The sequence below is a fragment of the Cygnus atratus genome, chromosome 7 (assembly GCF_013377495.2).
Source record: "Cygnus atratus isolate AKBS03 ecotype Queensland, Australia chromosome 7, CAtr_DNAZoo_HiC_assembly, whole genome shotgun sequence".
NCBI classification, from domain to species: Eukaryota; Metazoa; Chordata; class Aves; order Anseriformes; family Anatidae; genus Cygnus; species Cygnus atratus.
Window position 1 is genome coordinate 12,274,660 of NC_066368.1, and position 16,710 is coordinate 12,291,369.

The window sequence follows — 16,710 nt, forward strand, 5'->3', positions numbered from 1 at the left end:
ACAGTGTTATCACCAGAGTGGGCCATTACTGTAAACTACTTTGGTGTTTCAGAAGAACAGTGACAGTAACACAACAGTTTATGTACATGTGATGGATGGAAACTCAAGTTTAAAGAGAAAAACACAGCCATCACTCTTCAGCTTGTATTAGGAACTAGAGCAGAAAAGTGAGGGAGGAAACAGAAAAGAATTTTCTTTAAACCAAGAGAAAAGGCCCACAAGCCTTACTGAAATGGAGGAGCAGAACAACTGAGAATATTTAGTTTTAATTCTTCACACAAAACAATATTTCCGTACATTTTGGTTTTACTATTTCAGCATTGAAATACCTTCTGTGTTTTTCTGCAAAACCATGCTTAACCACTGTTCTTCTCCCCTTTCAGGCCACATCAGGATTCTAACCTTTGAAAGACCTTCCAACCTATTCACAGAGTGAACACATGTAGCTGAGGCTGGTGTGCAGCCAGCATGGTGTGATACAGAGAGGTAGCAAGTTAACACCTTAATCCTAGCCATCTTCTCATTTCAGTCCAGATATATTAAAGGTAGAATCCTCTACCTAGATTGTCACCTGACCTAATTTCTGCCTGCTGTTACCATGCAAGCACTAGAACATCTCCCAAACATGCCTCTAATCTTCCTTCCACTCCCAGCAGATCTTGTAACTCAACACCCTGCAGAATAAGGTCCGCTTTTAGCATCATCAACTCAGGATAAATGGATAAAAGCAACTCTCTGCTAAGTCTACCTCCTGCCCACTCCTAGGGGCTATTCTCAACTCGGTGTGCTGGAAGATTCCTAAGGAGTTTTTTCACTATTTTTTTTTCATTAACCTCCCCGTTCCGATCAAAAATTACAAACCCAACATTCAGAAATTACTTCACTAGCATTTTCTTCCAGAACTGGAAACAGCCATCCTAAAGCACACATAAGACCTTTCCCAGCTCAGTTATTTAGGTCTGACTAAGCATCCCCTTCTCCAAAGAGCAGTCCTTAATCACATGCATCATGTTCAACCGAAATCTAATACTCTTATGCATCCTGAACAGCACTTTGCTTCACCAGCTTAACTGGTAAATGCATGGCGTATCACTGGAAAAGGAGCTAATGCAACCTGGCCCACTGCCGAGTTGAGGCTGTACTGCGTACTGCAAGCACACTGGTATTTGTGCACATTGAGATTGTGATAATTTTCTGTTTTCCTTACTTTCCTGATATCACCAAGATCCTTCTCAGAAGTGGACAACAGCAATGGAGGTGAATAGATCATGATGAACATCACTAAAATATTTGTGAAAGACAGTCCATCCAGATAAAATCCTTTTCTGCTCCTTCATAGGAAATGATAATATACATTCAAAAAAAAAAAAAAAAGGCTTGCAGTTACACACAGAGAAATAAACCATGCTGTTTACACACAGCAGTGAAAGATTGAAATACGACAGACAACTGGAACACACTTGGAACCAAAGCGTGATTCAAGTGCTCACCACGGTCCCCGTTTGGCTGGCGTGTGCGTGCGTGCATGTGTGTGTGTGGTTCAGGTTTTGTTTTAAACATATCTTCTTTTACTAAACATTAAATTATTTCCCAAGAAATAAAAAGCTATGTACATTGTAATTATCTACAGTAGGCCTTCGGCATCCTCGCTATTCACATGCACGGGGTTTGGGCTGCATTCATAAACTCAAGCATGCTTCTTCATTGCTTGCGGTGCTGTCCCTTCTAGCCAATCCACAATCCAAGGAACACTGATGGGTATGTTTGCTCTGATTTTTTTCCCCCTTCCTCAGCAGTCAACAATGCCAGAGGGTGACTGAAATTAAAAGCAATTAAAAAAGGAGATCCTGCAAAAAGCTGAGACATGCGCATCAATGGAATGTGAGGGTTGTTGGCAGGCTGCAGAGCCTGGTCCCACAGCTTAGCCTGGGCCTTCTGGCAGGATGAAATAGCTGATTCATGATTCACAAAAGGGGCAGAAAAGGGACCATTTACCTATATTTATCTTGCCTTCTTTATCATATCTGCCTATTGCATTTTAATACTTAATTCCCATTCTGTATTTAACAGGAGTCTGGCATTCTAAATTCCAATACACACTTCACTCATTCTTTGCTTTTTGGTCCTGATCTGATGAGTATTTCCTAAATATGAAGAAACCTCGTTATTTATGAATGCAGCCCTGGTAAACAGAAAAAGCCCACCCCATCCCCTCCCAAATGATAATAATGACATATAACTCTCTCTTTTCATAATAATAATAATAATAATTATAACAATAATAATTACAAATAAAAATTCAGAAATGTTGTAGACCAAGAGGACTTTCAGTATTAAACACTAGTGCAGTTGGGGATTTCCTTTGTGCTTTCACTGTTGGCAATTGTTGAGATGCTTCCTGTGGAGGGGAAAATGGAGAAGAGAATTAGTGCACTGCCTTCAACGGTTTGGTCTATATTGCTTCTTACTCCTTCTTAGGATATGTTTGTGTAAGTGTATAGACAGAAAAGGTGCTTAAAAGTAACACACCCTGCTTTGCATTTGCAATAAGAATAGAGCATACAGAAAAGCTGTTATTACAGCTCTGTTGGCCACCAGTAAACTCGTTAAGCTATTGGTGACATATCCACTTGTAATGATAGCACACCAATGGTGTAAGCTTGGCTTAGTTGATTCTTCTGAGGGTTCAGGGAATTTGGGAGCCTTCCAAAGGAAAGACAGGGTCATGAATAGACCAAGGTGTGAGTCACAGCCTTTACTAACTCACTCCTATATTCCTGTTATTGTTTCCAGGCTCCTACCCTGGTCATATAGCATTGGGATAAAGGCTGGAAAACCGCAGGTGAAATTCCCTGTCACTTTGTTGCAGAGAGACTTTGCCCCTGTCTCAGTATCTGCTTGTACCTAGGGTCACAGTCACTGCCTCACCTAACACCCGACTGACCAACATCCTCACCCATACAGTGAAACAAGCCCGAGCCAAGGGCTGTGTCTCACCCATCACTCGCGTGTCCAGCTCTTTGTCCATCAGCTCCTCGGGGTCTGTGAACTCACTCAGAGTGATTTTGGGGGCATTTTCACTTTGGCTGACAGAGCCAATCATTTCTTGCTCCTTGTCATGCTGAACTTGGGCATAGATATTAATCCAAGGGATTTTCCTGCACAGGAAACAAAATATTTGAGGTTATGTTTTGCCAAGGGATCCTTGGCATATCATTGATTAATCAGATCGATTAAAATGAAACCAATCCCCGAAATGCAGCACTGGCAGTAATGTAGAGTAGTATCATCTCTCAGACTGGTAAAAGCACCACAGGGATGTTCAGCTCTGACCGTGCCATTAGCATCCACTAATAACACCAGCCTAAAGCTACCCCAAAAGTTTTAGGCCACTACCTTCCTACCCCGTGCCTCTAGCAGTAAACCTAAATGCTCTGGTCCTTCCCTTTTAAATGAGAAGACGTGCACACAGTTGACACTGTACCCCCAAGTCAGACAGCAACAATCAAGTAAGCACAATCAGTTGCAATTGCCAACTCTCTCAGTATTTATTATATGATCAGTGGTGCATTGGAAACCAAAAGTAAAAATCAATTTGAGCACTACTATTAACTGAGAAAAAATTGCTAGGTTTGTTTCTATTGACAGGCCCACACTGACACAGTAGAAACTGCCACATCAGAATGAGTTATAAAGAATTGGTCCTGCCTCAGAGGACAGAAACTACTTAAACCTCATGAAACCTACCGAAAACTCTATTTGTTACCATTTCATTGCAAAACACAGTTTGCCATGCTAAGGATCATGCAAGTTTGTAGGGACTTATTTTCCCTTGCTGTTCATGGAACCAAGAAAGTGGAAGCATTCTTTCTTTTTTCCTTCTTCCAAAAGAAGTTAACTTGGACTGCTGGAATGATATCCTTGAAAGTCAGACAGTTAGACAGATAGTTAGATAAGCCTCCAGGCATAATCCCTGAAGGAATGCAAGTTTAAAATAAGAGAACTGAAAAGTAATGTCTTAAGCATCCTGGGGGGTGCTACAGTTCATCTGTGTTCAGTGGCCTGTTGGAAGGTGACCAAATGTTTTTGTCTAATGCCCTTAGAAGGGCTCTGAGCCATGCATACCACACCGCATAAATAAAGGAAATTCAGGGATTTTTTCTGTTCATTAAAGCACACAGGAGAGAAACACAAGATGCCTCAACTTTCATCAGTTTTATAGACCTATACTGATTTTACTCCAGTCAAGTTCTGGCCTTATATAACTTGCACTTTGGCTTGATTTGGCATTCCGATCTTAACCAGCAGCAACTCAGGACATATTTGCGATGTTTAGCAGTAGTTAACAAATCTCATGTTCTTCTCCTTTTCTTCTACCCTCTGTCTTTCTAACTTTCAGACATGCACTTTCAGACATGAATTACAGTTCACTAGAAGACATCATTACTACACAGGGAATTCACGCATGACATTTACATGGCTGTGAATCACACGATTTGGTCAGGAAAAGGACTAACTACAGTATTTTTTGTGACTCATCAGTACCTCTCTACAAATAGTGTAGCCATGGAGAGAGGAACTCTTCCACCCTTAAGTTCCCCCACCCAAAATGCTAAAGAAAACAGCTGAAAGAAAGTAACAAGACCCCCATAGGATTCAAGTGCCAAGAATACTTCCAGAGGCGTGTGGAGATGTGGACGTGAGAACATGCCTAGAAATGGTGGAAGACTCCATTTTGCTCCCAAACAACGCAATGGTAGAGCGATAGTCTTCTGAGATTTGAGAAGAAAGCTGAGAAAAGCTCTTTAGAGTTATGAGGAATAGAGCTTTCAGGTACTTCAGAGACTTAGGGGAAGAAAGAAACTGAGCCAGCTGCACACACATGCATGCATACACACATACCTAATCCTGTTGTGCCTCCCAGCAGACAGGTGCCCACAACTTTCCACCAATTACCACACTATTATCCACCATGCATACACAAACAGTATTGACCTGCTATAAGCTCATACTCCCAGAGAAGAAACAACCTTTTTACAGCTGATTTCCCCAGCTTTCCCCCTCCTTCCTTTTCCACCCAAACCTCCTCAACAAGCATCTCTCTGGCAGCAGTGTTTAACATACCTGCTGAGTTTATAACTTGATGGGCTCATAATAAGGAGCTTGTGTGCAAACCAGCAAAGCATTAATTCTATAAATTTATTGAATTAAAAATTTATGCAGGCCCGTGCTCTCCCCACAACCTTTTCCTGTAAGCAGCAGTTCTATATTCAGGCCAGGATAACTGTTCATCAGAAAAGTACATATTGCTAATGGACCTCTGCATCACTGAGAGCAAGAGGAAAGCTTTTGTTTTCAACCCCTTTCAACCTTCCATTAAGAACTGTTGAATGCTCTCACTGAGCTGAAATAGTTGCTTCCTGTCCTGAAAAATCAACCTGAGGACAGACACTCTGGGTATCTGACTTTCTTAAAAACTCAAGTTTTAACCATTTCTTCCCTCCCACCCCACACTTATTCTTCTCCCCTCCAGTTTGTAATGCATTGCATTTTCAGACAGATTTTTAAAAGACGTGTTCTTCCCAGCCATGGAGCACAGCACAAGGCTGATGGATGCTATGCTCAAGGTTTCAATAAGTCTCAGGACACCTAAGTAGTATGAGAGCTTGTTTCATGAGCTGTAGCAGCATAACAGGACCTGGAGCCTGCCAATGTAAAGTGGATTACCATGCTCCATACCACTCGCTGGCAGTCAAAATATGCAGATCCTTCTTGCTGACTTGATCGCTGACCATAAATCCAAAGACATTGGCCCAAACCTAAGAAACTATCTCACCAAGACAAAAAGGAAAGCACACCTCCCAAATGGATGTACCTAGATCTTGACACATCTCTCAGAGAGATTTCATTGCCTTCCTCATCCTACAGCTAGGAGTCAGAGAAGTCGTCAGCTGCCTCCTGGCACATTATTATATCAGTGCCTTGAGATTAGCGACTACAACAAGCAGGACAGGCTGAAGGCCTGGAAATCCGCACCTCAGCAGATTCTCATACATGGATTCTCAGGAAATTGTCCTGGGCCACTGAAGTCAGCAGGAGTTTGGTAACAGATCCTGATATGCACAGACTTAGACAATGGTTAATGTAAGAGCTTAGAGAACAGGGCAGCTTTAAACCTGGAGAGTAGCATATATGCCTATAATTCCATGTTTAATTTTTGTATCCTATTAACAATATTAGAGTACTAGCCTTACCTGGACCTGTAGATAAGCTGGAGAGAGAAACATATTGTTGGAATTTAGACAGGAAAACTCTAGATTCCCAGTTTGGGGGTTTACCAACTATTGATGTCCAGATTTTTATTTTTATGTTTCTAATACGATATTTTGTCACAAGCCAGGATCTGGGTACACAGACCATTTAACACAGGGAGTACTGTACTGAATACAAAGTTCCTGCTAAGAAGCTCCATCTGTCTAAAATATATTCTCGTAAGGTAGCCCTTCAGCTAAAAGGCTATTCTTATCCCATATTGTGTTTGATAGCTTGCAGCAGCAAAGTGCCATGGGCCAGCACATATCCTGCCTACTGCCCAGAAGCAAAAGGTTTATATTAACAACTGGCAAAGAAAATCTCAGCACAGATTCCCTCACAAAGGCATTTTGATGCTTAACACAAACATTTCTGGCATCAAGTCTCCCTCTCTTAACATAATGACACCTGTTCCCCTGCATGACTAAGCTATTCACTTTGCAAGATACAAATGAGATCCTGCTACACTAAGGCAGCTGGCAAGATGGATATAGACTGTATGAAGACGTTGATCTTTCTTCCTTTTTTTTGACTAGGTTTGCATTGTGTAGCTCAGTACTCAGTGAGCGCACATGGTTTGTTCCAAATTCTGGTCAGTGGTTCAAACAATCTGCTGAAGCAGGTCACAGCTTGATTTCTGAGCTCTTGGTGAACTTTCAGAGCAATGCGGTGGAAGGGCAGGAGGTAGACTCCTCTTCAAGAAATACAGAGCTATACTGGTCTAAGCCTTAGGCCAGTATAGCTCACTCTACACCTGCAATCCAGGCACTACTCTGCCTAGATTTCCTGTAAACCATCCATTGTCTCCTCCCATCCTCCACAGATTCTCAACTTACCTCTTGAATTTGTAGATTAAAAAAACAGCCAAGCCTACAAACACCACAGACAACAACATCAGCATCGCCGAACTACTGTGACCCGTGCTGGAATCAACAAGGGGTGCTGCAGGAGGAAAGGCATAGAATTACATTTGCAAGATATTCTTAGGGAACACACAACTACCAGAGAATTGAGCTCAACTCTGTCTTTGCCACAACTGCTTTATTATCACCACTGCATGGTGCATGCTGTTTTCAGCAAGACCAATCAGTAGGAAATTAATTGACTCTTGTGTCCTCCGAAAGCCAGGCTCCTTTTTCAAGACAGAGCAGTAACATCTCCTAGTGAAAAGGCACAGCAAGCCACACTCATCTGAATGGCCAATCATTCCTATATTAACATTCTGGCCTATTTCTTTTTAGGTTTTTCCAGGGACTGGAGTGGAAATTAAACTCAGGAAGTGTGGCTTAATGCATATCTATTCTCCTCTGGAGAAGCAATCTCATAGTGCCCATGAACAATGTGACTCCCATCTTTCACAGACATGTCTGTCTCGCATGTGAAAGTGTCCTGGTCTTTTGAGAAGCCTCAAAGCTTGCCCTTCTTTTGGACCTTGCAGACCTGCCCATGACTTTCTAATCAAGTTGGTTTTCATAATGGAGAGGAGCCCAAAGCAATAATCCTGGACTCAAGCACATACTACGTTATAACATTTTGGAGTTTTGATCCATTCATCCTCAGCATTTTTGGTGGGGTAAATAAAGTGTATAATGATACCTTGTTTGTGCAGCTATTTCTACAGCTCTTTGGAGCAGACCATCTTAATGGACTGAGCACTGTGCTGAGAATCAAGTGTCTGATGAGAAGTACCTAATGATGTGCAAATGTTTGTAAGTAACATCTGAACATTTCTCATTTTGCATAAATATTTGGTTCCTTTTTTTTTTCTTTCTTTTTTTCTTGTAGCCATCACTGTCTCAGCAATAACTGAGAGTTTCACTCTAGGCTGGCCAAAATTCTCAGCTGCAGCTGAGAGCTTCACACTAGGGTGGTCTAAAGCAAAGGCAGTGATGAAACTTGAAGTAATTATTCATTAGTATGTGAAAATTGAGATGTGTAACACTGATCTTTAAAGAAGCTCTAATTTGTAGATGTCAATATTCAGGCCTAGATCTTTTCATGAGTATGGTGCCCACATAAATCTTCTTGGCTCACCGTAACATTAACAGTCCCTCTCTGCAATAACGATTTGATCCAATATCCAAGAAAGTTAGTAAGAATACTCCCAATTAATTCTACAGGTGCCGAGTAAGAATTTAATAGAAGATCATTCACCTGATGTTCTAAAACACCTGAAAAATATCACCGTACTAGTTAACTAATCTATAAGAAATTCCTAAATGGAACTTGTAATACTTGTACAAACAGGTGCATGAAGATGCCACTGCTGAATTCTGTTTTCAACACTTCCTCCTTTTGCCACAGACATTGTCTCGAGACGATTAATCCTAAATATTCCACTAGCATATACCAAATTGTGTGTGCTCTGATGCAGAATCATCCTTCTGGAGCTATATGAATCCTCAAAAGATCCATAGCTATGCCTTTTACTCCTCACTCACCTAATGTTAACTGAGTGACATACACAATGACTTCAACGCCAGGCTTCAGTTCAAACTGGACCAGGTTTTGGTTGAGAGCATTAAAAAGGATTTCAACAACCTGAGGAAATAATAAGAGATACAAGTAGTTAAAATATGCAAGAGAGCAGGCTCTGAAGAATGTTCGGGAAAGGATGTAGTCTATGAATGGTGACTAACATCTTATTGGCTTCGGGAAGAAGTGGAAGAAAGCAGGGGTGTGAAAGGGAAGTGAGAAGACTGAAGAAGTGAAGAGAAACTTGTACGTGTGCTTCAGACAGAACTGAATGTTACTGAATGCAAATCTCCCTACAGGACAGACATTTTTGAGACTCGGAGCGTTATTATACTTCTGGAAATACAGGGCAGGGGAGAGAATGGGGAGTGGAAGAGAAATAAGGATTTTTTCACCCTCCAAAATGTCATGTGAATTTGAGCTAATGCACCTGGAAATCACTGAGATATAGGCTTTTCGTTAGTGAATGATGGAACCGAGATGGGTGGTCCAGCCTAGTAAAATCTCTTAACTCACTCACATTCAGAACAACCCTAGTCATTTAGATTCTGTTTAAATAGGTTGTTGGGGATGCTACAAGTCCAGTTTTGAAGGTTAACGTCAAACTTGTCATATTTCTCCTTCACTTAGATGAGGAGCATTGGAGTGGAGGTTACTCATGGCTCAGCAACCTACCTATGATGTATTATTTTGTTGCCTTGCAGCATATACTTAACATATACTGGAGCCTGAGCTTGTTAATGCATGGTCTCTACAGAATAGTTCTGATGGCCAGAGCAGAGCTCCTCAAGCAGGAGCTATCAATTGGTTCCAAAGTACAAGTGAGTATGCTTTTAAATAAAGTTAGAGCACTAGAGCTTCAGTTCATGGTCAGCTAGGTCAGAAACCCAATCTGAGATGTCTGCATAATACTGATATATGAAACATTTTTACAACCATGTGTTCATGGAGAATTCTAATATGGGTAGGTCCTACTGAACAGGACAAAAATGATTCCAAGAAAATCCCTCCAAATAGCCATTTGAACTTTCTCTCTGCCATGCATCTCTTCTGCACACTTAACAACATGAATTTAAGAGTGAAGCTTTGCTAGCTTTCTAAGACAAATGTACTGCTCTAAAGGGGCTGACTTTGCTCAGTGGATGACCACAGCTTCCATAGAATTCATGAATCCTTTGAATTATTCATTGTTTGATTACAGAAGAGTTACTCCTGTAGGTGCTTTGAGATGGGCTCACACATAGCTTCCACAAAGTAGAAATGGTGCATACAAGAACATAAGCTATAGCCAAGCAATTTTTCCAGCAGTACTTCACTCCTTTGCCTTCATAGACCTGATTTAATCACTTGGTAATTCTAGCATAAAAAGCTTCAGCAGACTAGTGCTGTTGTTCCTAGCTCTTCCCTTGCCTACATATCACTGTAGCTATTCATCACTGTAATTACCTGTTTATCTAAATGGATGGATATTGTAACTTCCAAATATAGTTTGCACATGCCATTCGCTGCTGCAGAATAAAGAGGTCTTGTTCCAGTGATATACAAGCTGAAGAGCTTGATTTATTTTCAGTAAACCTCAGTATATTATTGTGCTGCTTTGGCCTCTGTCTATTAGCATTCCTCCAGGGAGTATGCATTCAAGGTTCCTTTGGCCACAGCTCCTGTAATGAGGACACACCACTGATCTAGGAAGAACCACTGCTGGTAGACTGTGACATATCTCAGTGAGGTGCTTGGAAAGCCAATTTTCCCTGTAAAAGTCATTCTCTTTAATGACATAAATATACTGCCACAGTCCCAGATGCATCCAGTTCCATCACAGTGACTGCAAGTCATTTCTAATGCTGCAAAGGTTGAGGGAGCCATCTGCAAATGGTATGATGGGAGTGAATGGTCTGTGAATCCTTCTTTCCTTACCTGCTCTAGATCGGCCTCACTGCTTTTCCTCATCTCTGTTGTATTTTTACGGGGCAGTATGAAGAGTTCAGCAGAAGTAGGCAGCCCAGGAAATACAGCTACCAAGATCTGTTCATCAGGGATACCAGTCACCTAAAAAAAAGTAAAAAGGAAGTCTCTAGCTGCTCTTATGTTACTGATTTTTCCATCCACTATGGGAAACCGTGCTCCTGTCAAATTATTTGACATTTCTGCCATAGATGTTGTGGCCCTCACAAACTGCTTTGCCCATTTAGTGTGCCTTGAACTAGAAGTTCTGCTAATGGTACACTATTTCATTTCTAGAAGTAAAGGTAGGGTTGACAACATCCCTGGGCAAAAAGAGCTCAACCCAGAGTTCAAAGTCCAAACTTAGGGTGTCTCCAGGTCTGAATTTTCCATTAAGTCCTCACTACAAAAGAATGACTCAAAGTCAAATTCAGAGAGCCTAACTCAGATCAACCACTAGTAAGTCTGCAACTAATGGCAACATATGAAGAAAATTACCTACAAACACTTTCTAATATCAGGTTATGGGGATCCACACATGCCATGTGCAATATATTTCTTCATGTCTCCATTGGGAACTTTTTTTTTTTTTAATGATAGCGCTGATCAGAAGGAAGCTGCTCAGCTTGCTGAACCAAGATTCAGGCTCCATGCCTGACTCTCACTGCTGTCTTTATCATGACCAATAAAGTTACTGCCCTCTGTTTGTACTTCCCAAAACCATGTTGTGCATCCTCAGCACAGCAGGAAGCTTCTCCTCCCTCAGAAACTCTCTGCTATATGAGGCTAACCCAATAAGCCACCTGGTCCTACTCCAACTCAAGCTCCTTGGCCTCGTTCCTGAACTGAAATGTATTGACAGGGCAGCCCCTATTCCTCGTGATCTGTCCTATAAGCATAGGCTGCAGACTGCAACCACTCCCAAAAGGAGCATTTCTATATGCTTTCTGATGTTGTCTGTAACCATTCGTTGTTACAACAATTTATTTTTTCTACAAACTTGACTCTGAATACAGTAAAAGGGAAGACCAGTTTAAACAGATGAACTAAGTGTTTTCTCAGGATGGGAAAACAATCAAGGAAACTCTCGCAAACTGTGAATTTTGAGTGGGCTGTGGATGAGAAAAGCTGAGCAGGAATGCACTTTCCTCATAAAAATAATCAGCCTTCATTTCTAAGAACAGCTGTAGCTGAAGAAAAAAAAAATACCACAAGATATTTTTTTGGCAGAAAGTAAAAAACACAAAACCTTGCTTAAATCCATCTCTTGATTTCACAGAAAACCAAAGTCCCTAGCTATTTAATATCGTAGATTATTCTGTCCCCTTTCCTGCAAGAATCTGAGTGCTAGTTTACATATTCTAATTAATCCCAAAGGAAGATTCAGTATCTTACACCCCAGAAGCTTCTCTTTGTCCTGTATTTTAAAAGGTAAGTTTATTTTCCCTCTGAATCTTCATTTTCTGCCCCAGTTGGAAAGGGAGTAGAGCTTTATAAGATTCACCAGTTGCTACACTTAGTTCCATTAGAAGACTGAATATCCAGAATAAGTAAAAATATCTTTCTCGTGCATCTAACATTACTACAATATCTGTCTTCTGGGACAGAGTGGATCAGCTGTTCAACAGGACACAGGAACACTACCCAAATGCTTGGAACAGAAAACAACGGACCCTGTAATATCAATTTGGCAAATAAGAGTAATAGTGATGCTATTACAATCAGGAATTTGTAAAGTCCTTAGGGATATTAAAAGCTGAAAAATACCACAGAAACATTAATAAAAGTAATTACAATATTTTCACAGAATTCCCAGAATAGTTTGCCTCTATAAAAATATTCAGAATATTAAGCAGCAGTCAATTTAGAATGATAACTTCATTACTGCTGTTCTTCCCACTCTTCTAAGCTAGCATGTTGAAAAAGTCTGCATGCTTTAACAGCCTAGGCAATGTTTGAGCAGAAGAAGAGGAAACAGGAGCCCACCTGTGCTAGAGCTCTTCTGATGACTTTGCCAATGTCTTGTCTCCATTCAGGAATGTCAGGGTTGTGGTAGTCCAAGTTAGGAGAAAATGACAGGAGTTGAGACTGGAAATATTCTGGAATAGAAGAACAGTATTGATGAGAAAATTAAACAGGCAGTGCTCAGAGTACAGCCAAGGGTGTGGAAGTAAACTGAAAGACCATGATTAAAGTAGCTTAAAACAAAAGAGAGATTAAAGGATGAAGTAAGAAAAAGGGCTAGCTAACACTAAGCAGGACAGAAAACTTGCAATGAAATAATGTTCTTACAAAGGACGTTTTGCCCTAATGACAACTTGTGGGTTTTCCCAGAAGAAATGGAAGCAAGAACGAGGGAGGTGAGAAGATGCCTTCTCTTCACAAAGGCTCCAGGCCTAGCAATTTTGCCACTTAACTTCATCAGATTCCATTTACAAGGAAGTTAGTTGACCAATAAACAAGATGGCATCTGCCTGAAATTTGGAAGGTCTGCGCAATTACATGCACTGTGGTCTGCAGAGAAAACACTTACTGTAAGTAATATGTTTTCAAAAGCAAGCATTATCTGTTTGCTCTCCTGGAGGGAAGCCATGAGTGGTTAATACCCCAACAAATCAGAGCCCAGTGGTGCTAATGACAGCCTAATCAAGCAGTGGCTATTCATGAAACACTTTGAAATTACTTCCTAATTGACTGATTGCAGGGAGAAAGAAAAACTTCCTAGACTTCAAATACAGACCAATATCAAATTTTCTCCATTTCCATCTCTCCCCTCTGGTGTCACTAGAGTCCAAGCCTAGAATACTTATGACAAATAATGCACAATGGATTTGGGCCAATGGGAGAGACAAATTCAGGATGGGAATCACACTCAGATATAAGTTATCTGAGTAGAAGACTCTTCTTTCTGTTTCTAGAGGTGTGCTGTGTCTCACCTTGAATCACCTGACCTGCAACACTTCAAATAAGTACCATTGATCATTTTTAAGAAGGTACTAGTTTTAGATCAAGCTAAACCAACAAGAGTATAAATGAGGAAATCCACAGAACAGCAGGAGTGTGTCAGCACAGCATTTGGCTTTCATCTTTTGCAGGTTCCATTCTTTCTTTTTAGATGCTGCAACATTTTTAAATAAAACAAGCATAAAAGAGCAGGTAAACTCTCTCATGTTCCTAAGGCTAAACCCAGACCCTAACATTTTATATGCTTTGAATGGAAGGTTCAAAAGTCAAAACCCTCAGTACCATAGCCAATTTACTTTTTGACTAAATTCTGTGCTGTTAGCCACAATTTGAGAAGACCCTGAATAAATTTCCTCCACTGCTAACATCACAAAGCCATAGTCCTGCCCAGAGCCATAACAATTTAACAGAGGACACTGATTAGGATTGGTAATCCAAATTAACCAGAGCAGGTGTTTACCAAAGTTGTCCCTCTTTCTGTATTCAAACTTGAACTGATCACCAGATCTGAGGTCTGGACAGACTTGTCCTTTAAACCAGCTTAATCTGCAGCATGCTGCCACACAGAACTATTTGGATGTTCCAACTAGATTAATTTCTCTGTGGTAAAGTCCCAAACTTTGGATCTTTTACAGAGAAAAGCAAAATTTTTTACAGGATGTTTAAAAACCCTCTATGGGACCTACTGGGACCTTTACATCACAAATACAAAGATCAAGATCACCCATGGGACCCATCTCAAATGCGCCTGATTAAGGTTTATTCCAGAAGCTAGTGGAAAGCTGCAAGTTTCCCAGACCTAAACACTGCATCTTGCAATGCCCAAAATGATCAAGTAGAGGGTTACTTACATTTGTTAATAGTGAGCTGGGGTATTACTGCATCATATCAACAAATTATTAAAACCCACTGCATTTCACAGCCAGACAATCAATAAATATCTATTTAGCTGGTTGTTAAATGTGAACATACAACATTCCAGTCACCAGTGGCACATTTATCTATCTTTAATTACAGAAACAAGACACACACAGTTCAACCACACAGTGCAACCTCAGTTATTTGAAGTGCAGGCTTCTCAATAAAACTTGCTGTTGCCCTGAAATGCTGGATGCCAGAAACTGGATAAGGAAAACAAAGACAAGCCCAGGAAGAAATTATTCTCTGGAGAAATCTCAAAGTCCTGTCCAGAACTGCTGAGAGCACCCTTCCACTCAGGCTTTATTGAGCCCCAAACTAGGACAGCTCTGTGGTCTGTTAAAGAGTGCTTTGGGGAGCCTGTGACGTACAGATATGGCACAAACATTGCCCACAAGGAAGTCCAGTAAACACAAATATCCAGCTGTGGTATGGAAGATGGACAGAGATACCAGCCACAGAGACATTTCTACCCCATGTCTTCCAGACCCTTCTCTTTATACAGTCACTGTATAAAGAGAAATATTGGTTGTATTCAGGCTGCCTTAATGTTGCACCATGCCTGCTTCTTTCCACACCTAGGAAGCAGAGGGAAGGCACTCTGGCTACACCCCTAAGTGGATTTTATTTTGTGAGTTCCCAGTCAGGAAGGCAGAGGGATGACGCCAGACACTTTACTACAGTGCTGAGTTTACAGATTTAGCTATCTGCCCCATTCGAGTTCACTTCTGTATTTAGTGATCAGGACAAATCTGATCTACTTTGTTTCCAGTTAACAAATGTTTGACTTCAGAGGTCCCTCCAGGCACTAGGGAGCTCAAAGTTCATTTTGGTTCAGCAACAACTGCCTTTTCTTCAACTCTAGATGTTCCCTGAGATCTGGTTGTAAAAGGATGAGGGTACCGTGCACTGCGATCTCCTTGGTGTCTTGGATGAGGGTGTTGCCCGCAGCAACCTGCACAGTGACTGTGTTCATCCCCTCCACAGCGAAGACGTAGGAGATGCTGCTTTCCAAGGTGATGAGGGGCTGCAAGAGGTAAACACAGATAGCAATATCAAAATCAGCATTCAGTTAACTCAGACACAACAGACACCTGAATAATTCACCAGGCCACAGTATCCATCCTCCCCTGGCTGACACACAAACCATGCTCAGAGCTTGCGTGTCCTCCCAAGGCCTAAAAGCATGTGACCCAGACATCAGTGAGACCATCCCACAGGCAAAGCTTTCTCTCACTTCAATAAATGCCTCCTGAAAAATTCTTCCACTGAATTGCAACCCATTATACTGTGAATACCTCAGTAGGGCACAGTCAGCAACGGCAGAATTAACGCTGCAGAATGCAGTGTTGTACACATGCAAGCATGCAAACTCAGCACGGTTGCTTTATCAGCTGTGCAAAATACAGGGTCCAACTCAAATCAGCATTTGACTATAAACTTTTTCAGACAATCAGGATTCAGACGCAGGATCAGCCCCCTCTCTTATGAGTGCAAATCCATGCATCTATCTCAGAGCAGCACTGCTCAGGACAACAATGATACCAAATATTGTCCTGTCCATGTTTCAAGCCTGTAAGGTGTAAGCTAGCTCCAACTATAAGCTGGCAAGCCATGTTAACAGGGCTTAAAACATGCCATAACACCTACAGATGCTGCTGTCTGAATGTAGCTGGATGGTTTCCAGAGCAAAGTTGACTTGTATTTAGCTAGTTCAGAGCCATGGCAGAGAAGGCTGACTTTATCTGCACCTTCTCAAACAGAAATGTCCTTGACAGCACTACAGTTCTCCTCTTAGCACAGAAAACCCTTACACTGATACACATCTAGACAGGAAAAGTGCACCATGTTCAGGGAAAGAGATTTGTGCATTGAAAACCAAAGGTCTAGCCCTAATAGTGCCTTTGAGCTGACAGCTGGTCTATAGACACATCTCTTGGACTGGATTAAACCATTAAAATGGAAATAGTGATAGTAGTCTCCATTGCAAAAGCACTTAGAGGTCTAAGAGCACAGATAAAATCATTGTACCATTGCTATTGCCTCTTCACCAAACTGCCAGTTTGTTTCCAGAGAAAAATAAATATATAAGTAAAC

The 16,710-nt window shown here is 41.2% G+C and overlaps 1 protein-coding gene across 1 annotated transcript in view; it reads right to left on the minus strand.

The window, feature by feature from the left end:
* Window positions 1-2,333: 2,333 nt before the first annotated feature.
* Window positions 2,334-16,710, minus strand: part of SORCS3 (sortilin related VPS10 domain containing receptor 3) — a 279,845-nt gene continuing 265,468 nt past the window's right edge. Inside the window, exons 22-28 of the mRNA XM_035547545.1 lie at window positions 15,517-15,640; window positions 12,718-12,830; window positions 10,705-10,836; window positions 8,754-8,853; window positions 7,149-7,254; window positions 2,998-3,158; window positions 2,334-2,398 (exon numbers count right to left, since the gene is read on the minus strand). Of these exons, the coding sequence (XP_035403438.1) occupies window positions 2,334-2,398; window positions 2,998-3,158; window positions 7,149-7,254; window positions 8,754-8,853; window positions 10,705-10,836; window positions 12,718-12,830; window positions 15,517-15,640 (801 nt within the window). The remainder of the gene's footprint in view (window positions 2,399-2,997; window positions 3,159-7,148; window positions 7,255-8,753; window positions 8,854-10,704; window positions 10,837-12,717; window positions 12,831-15,516; window positions 15,641-16,710) is intronic.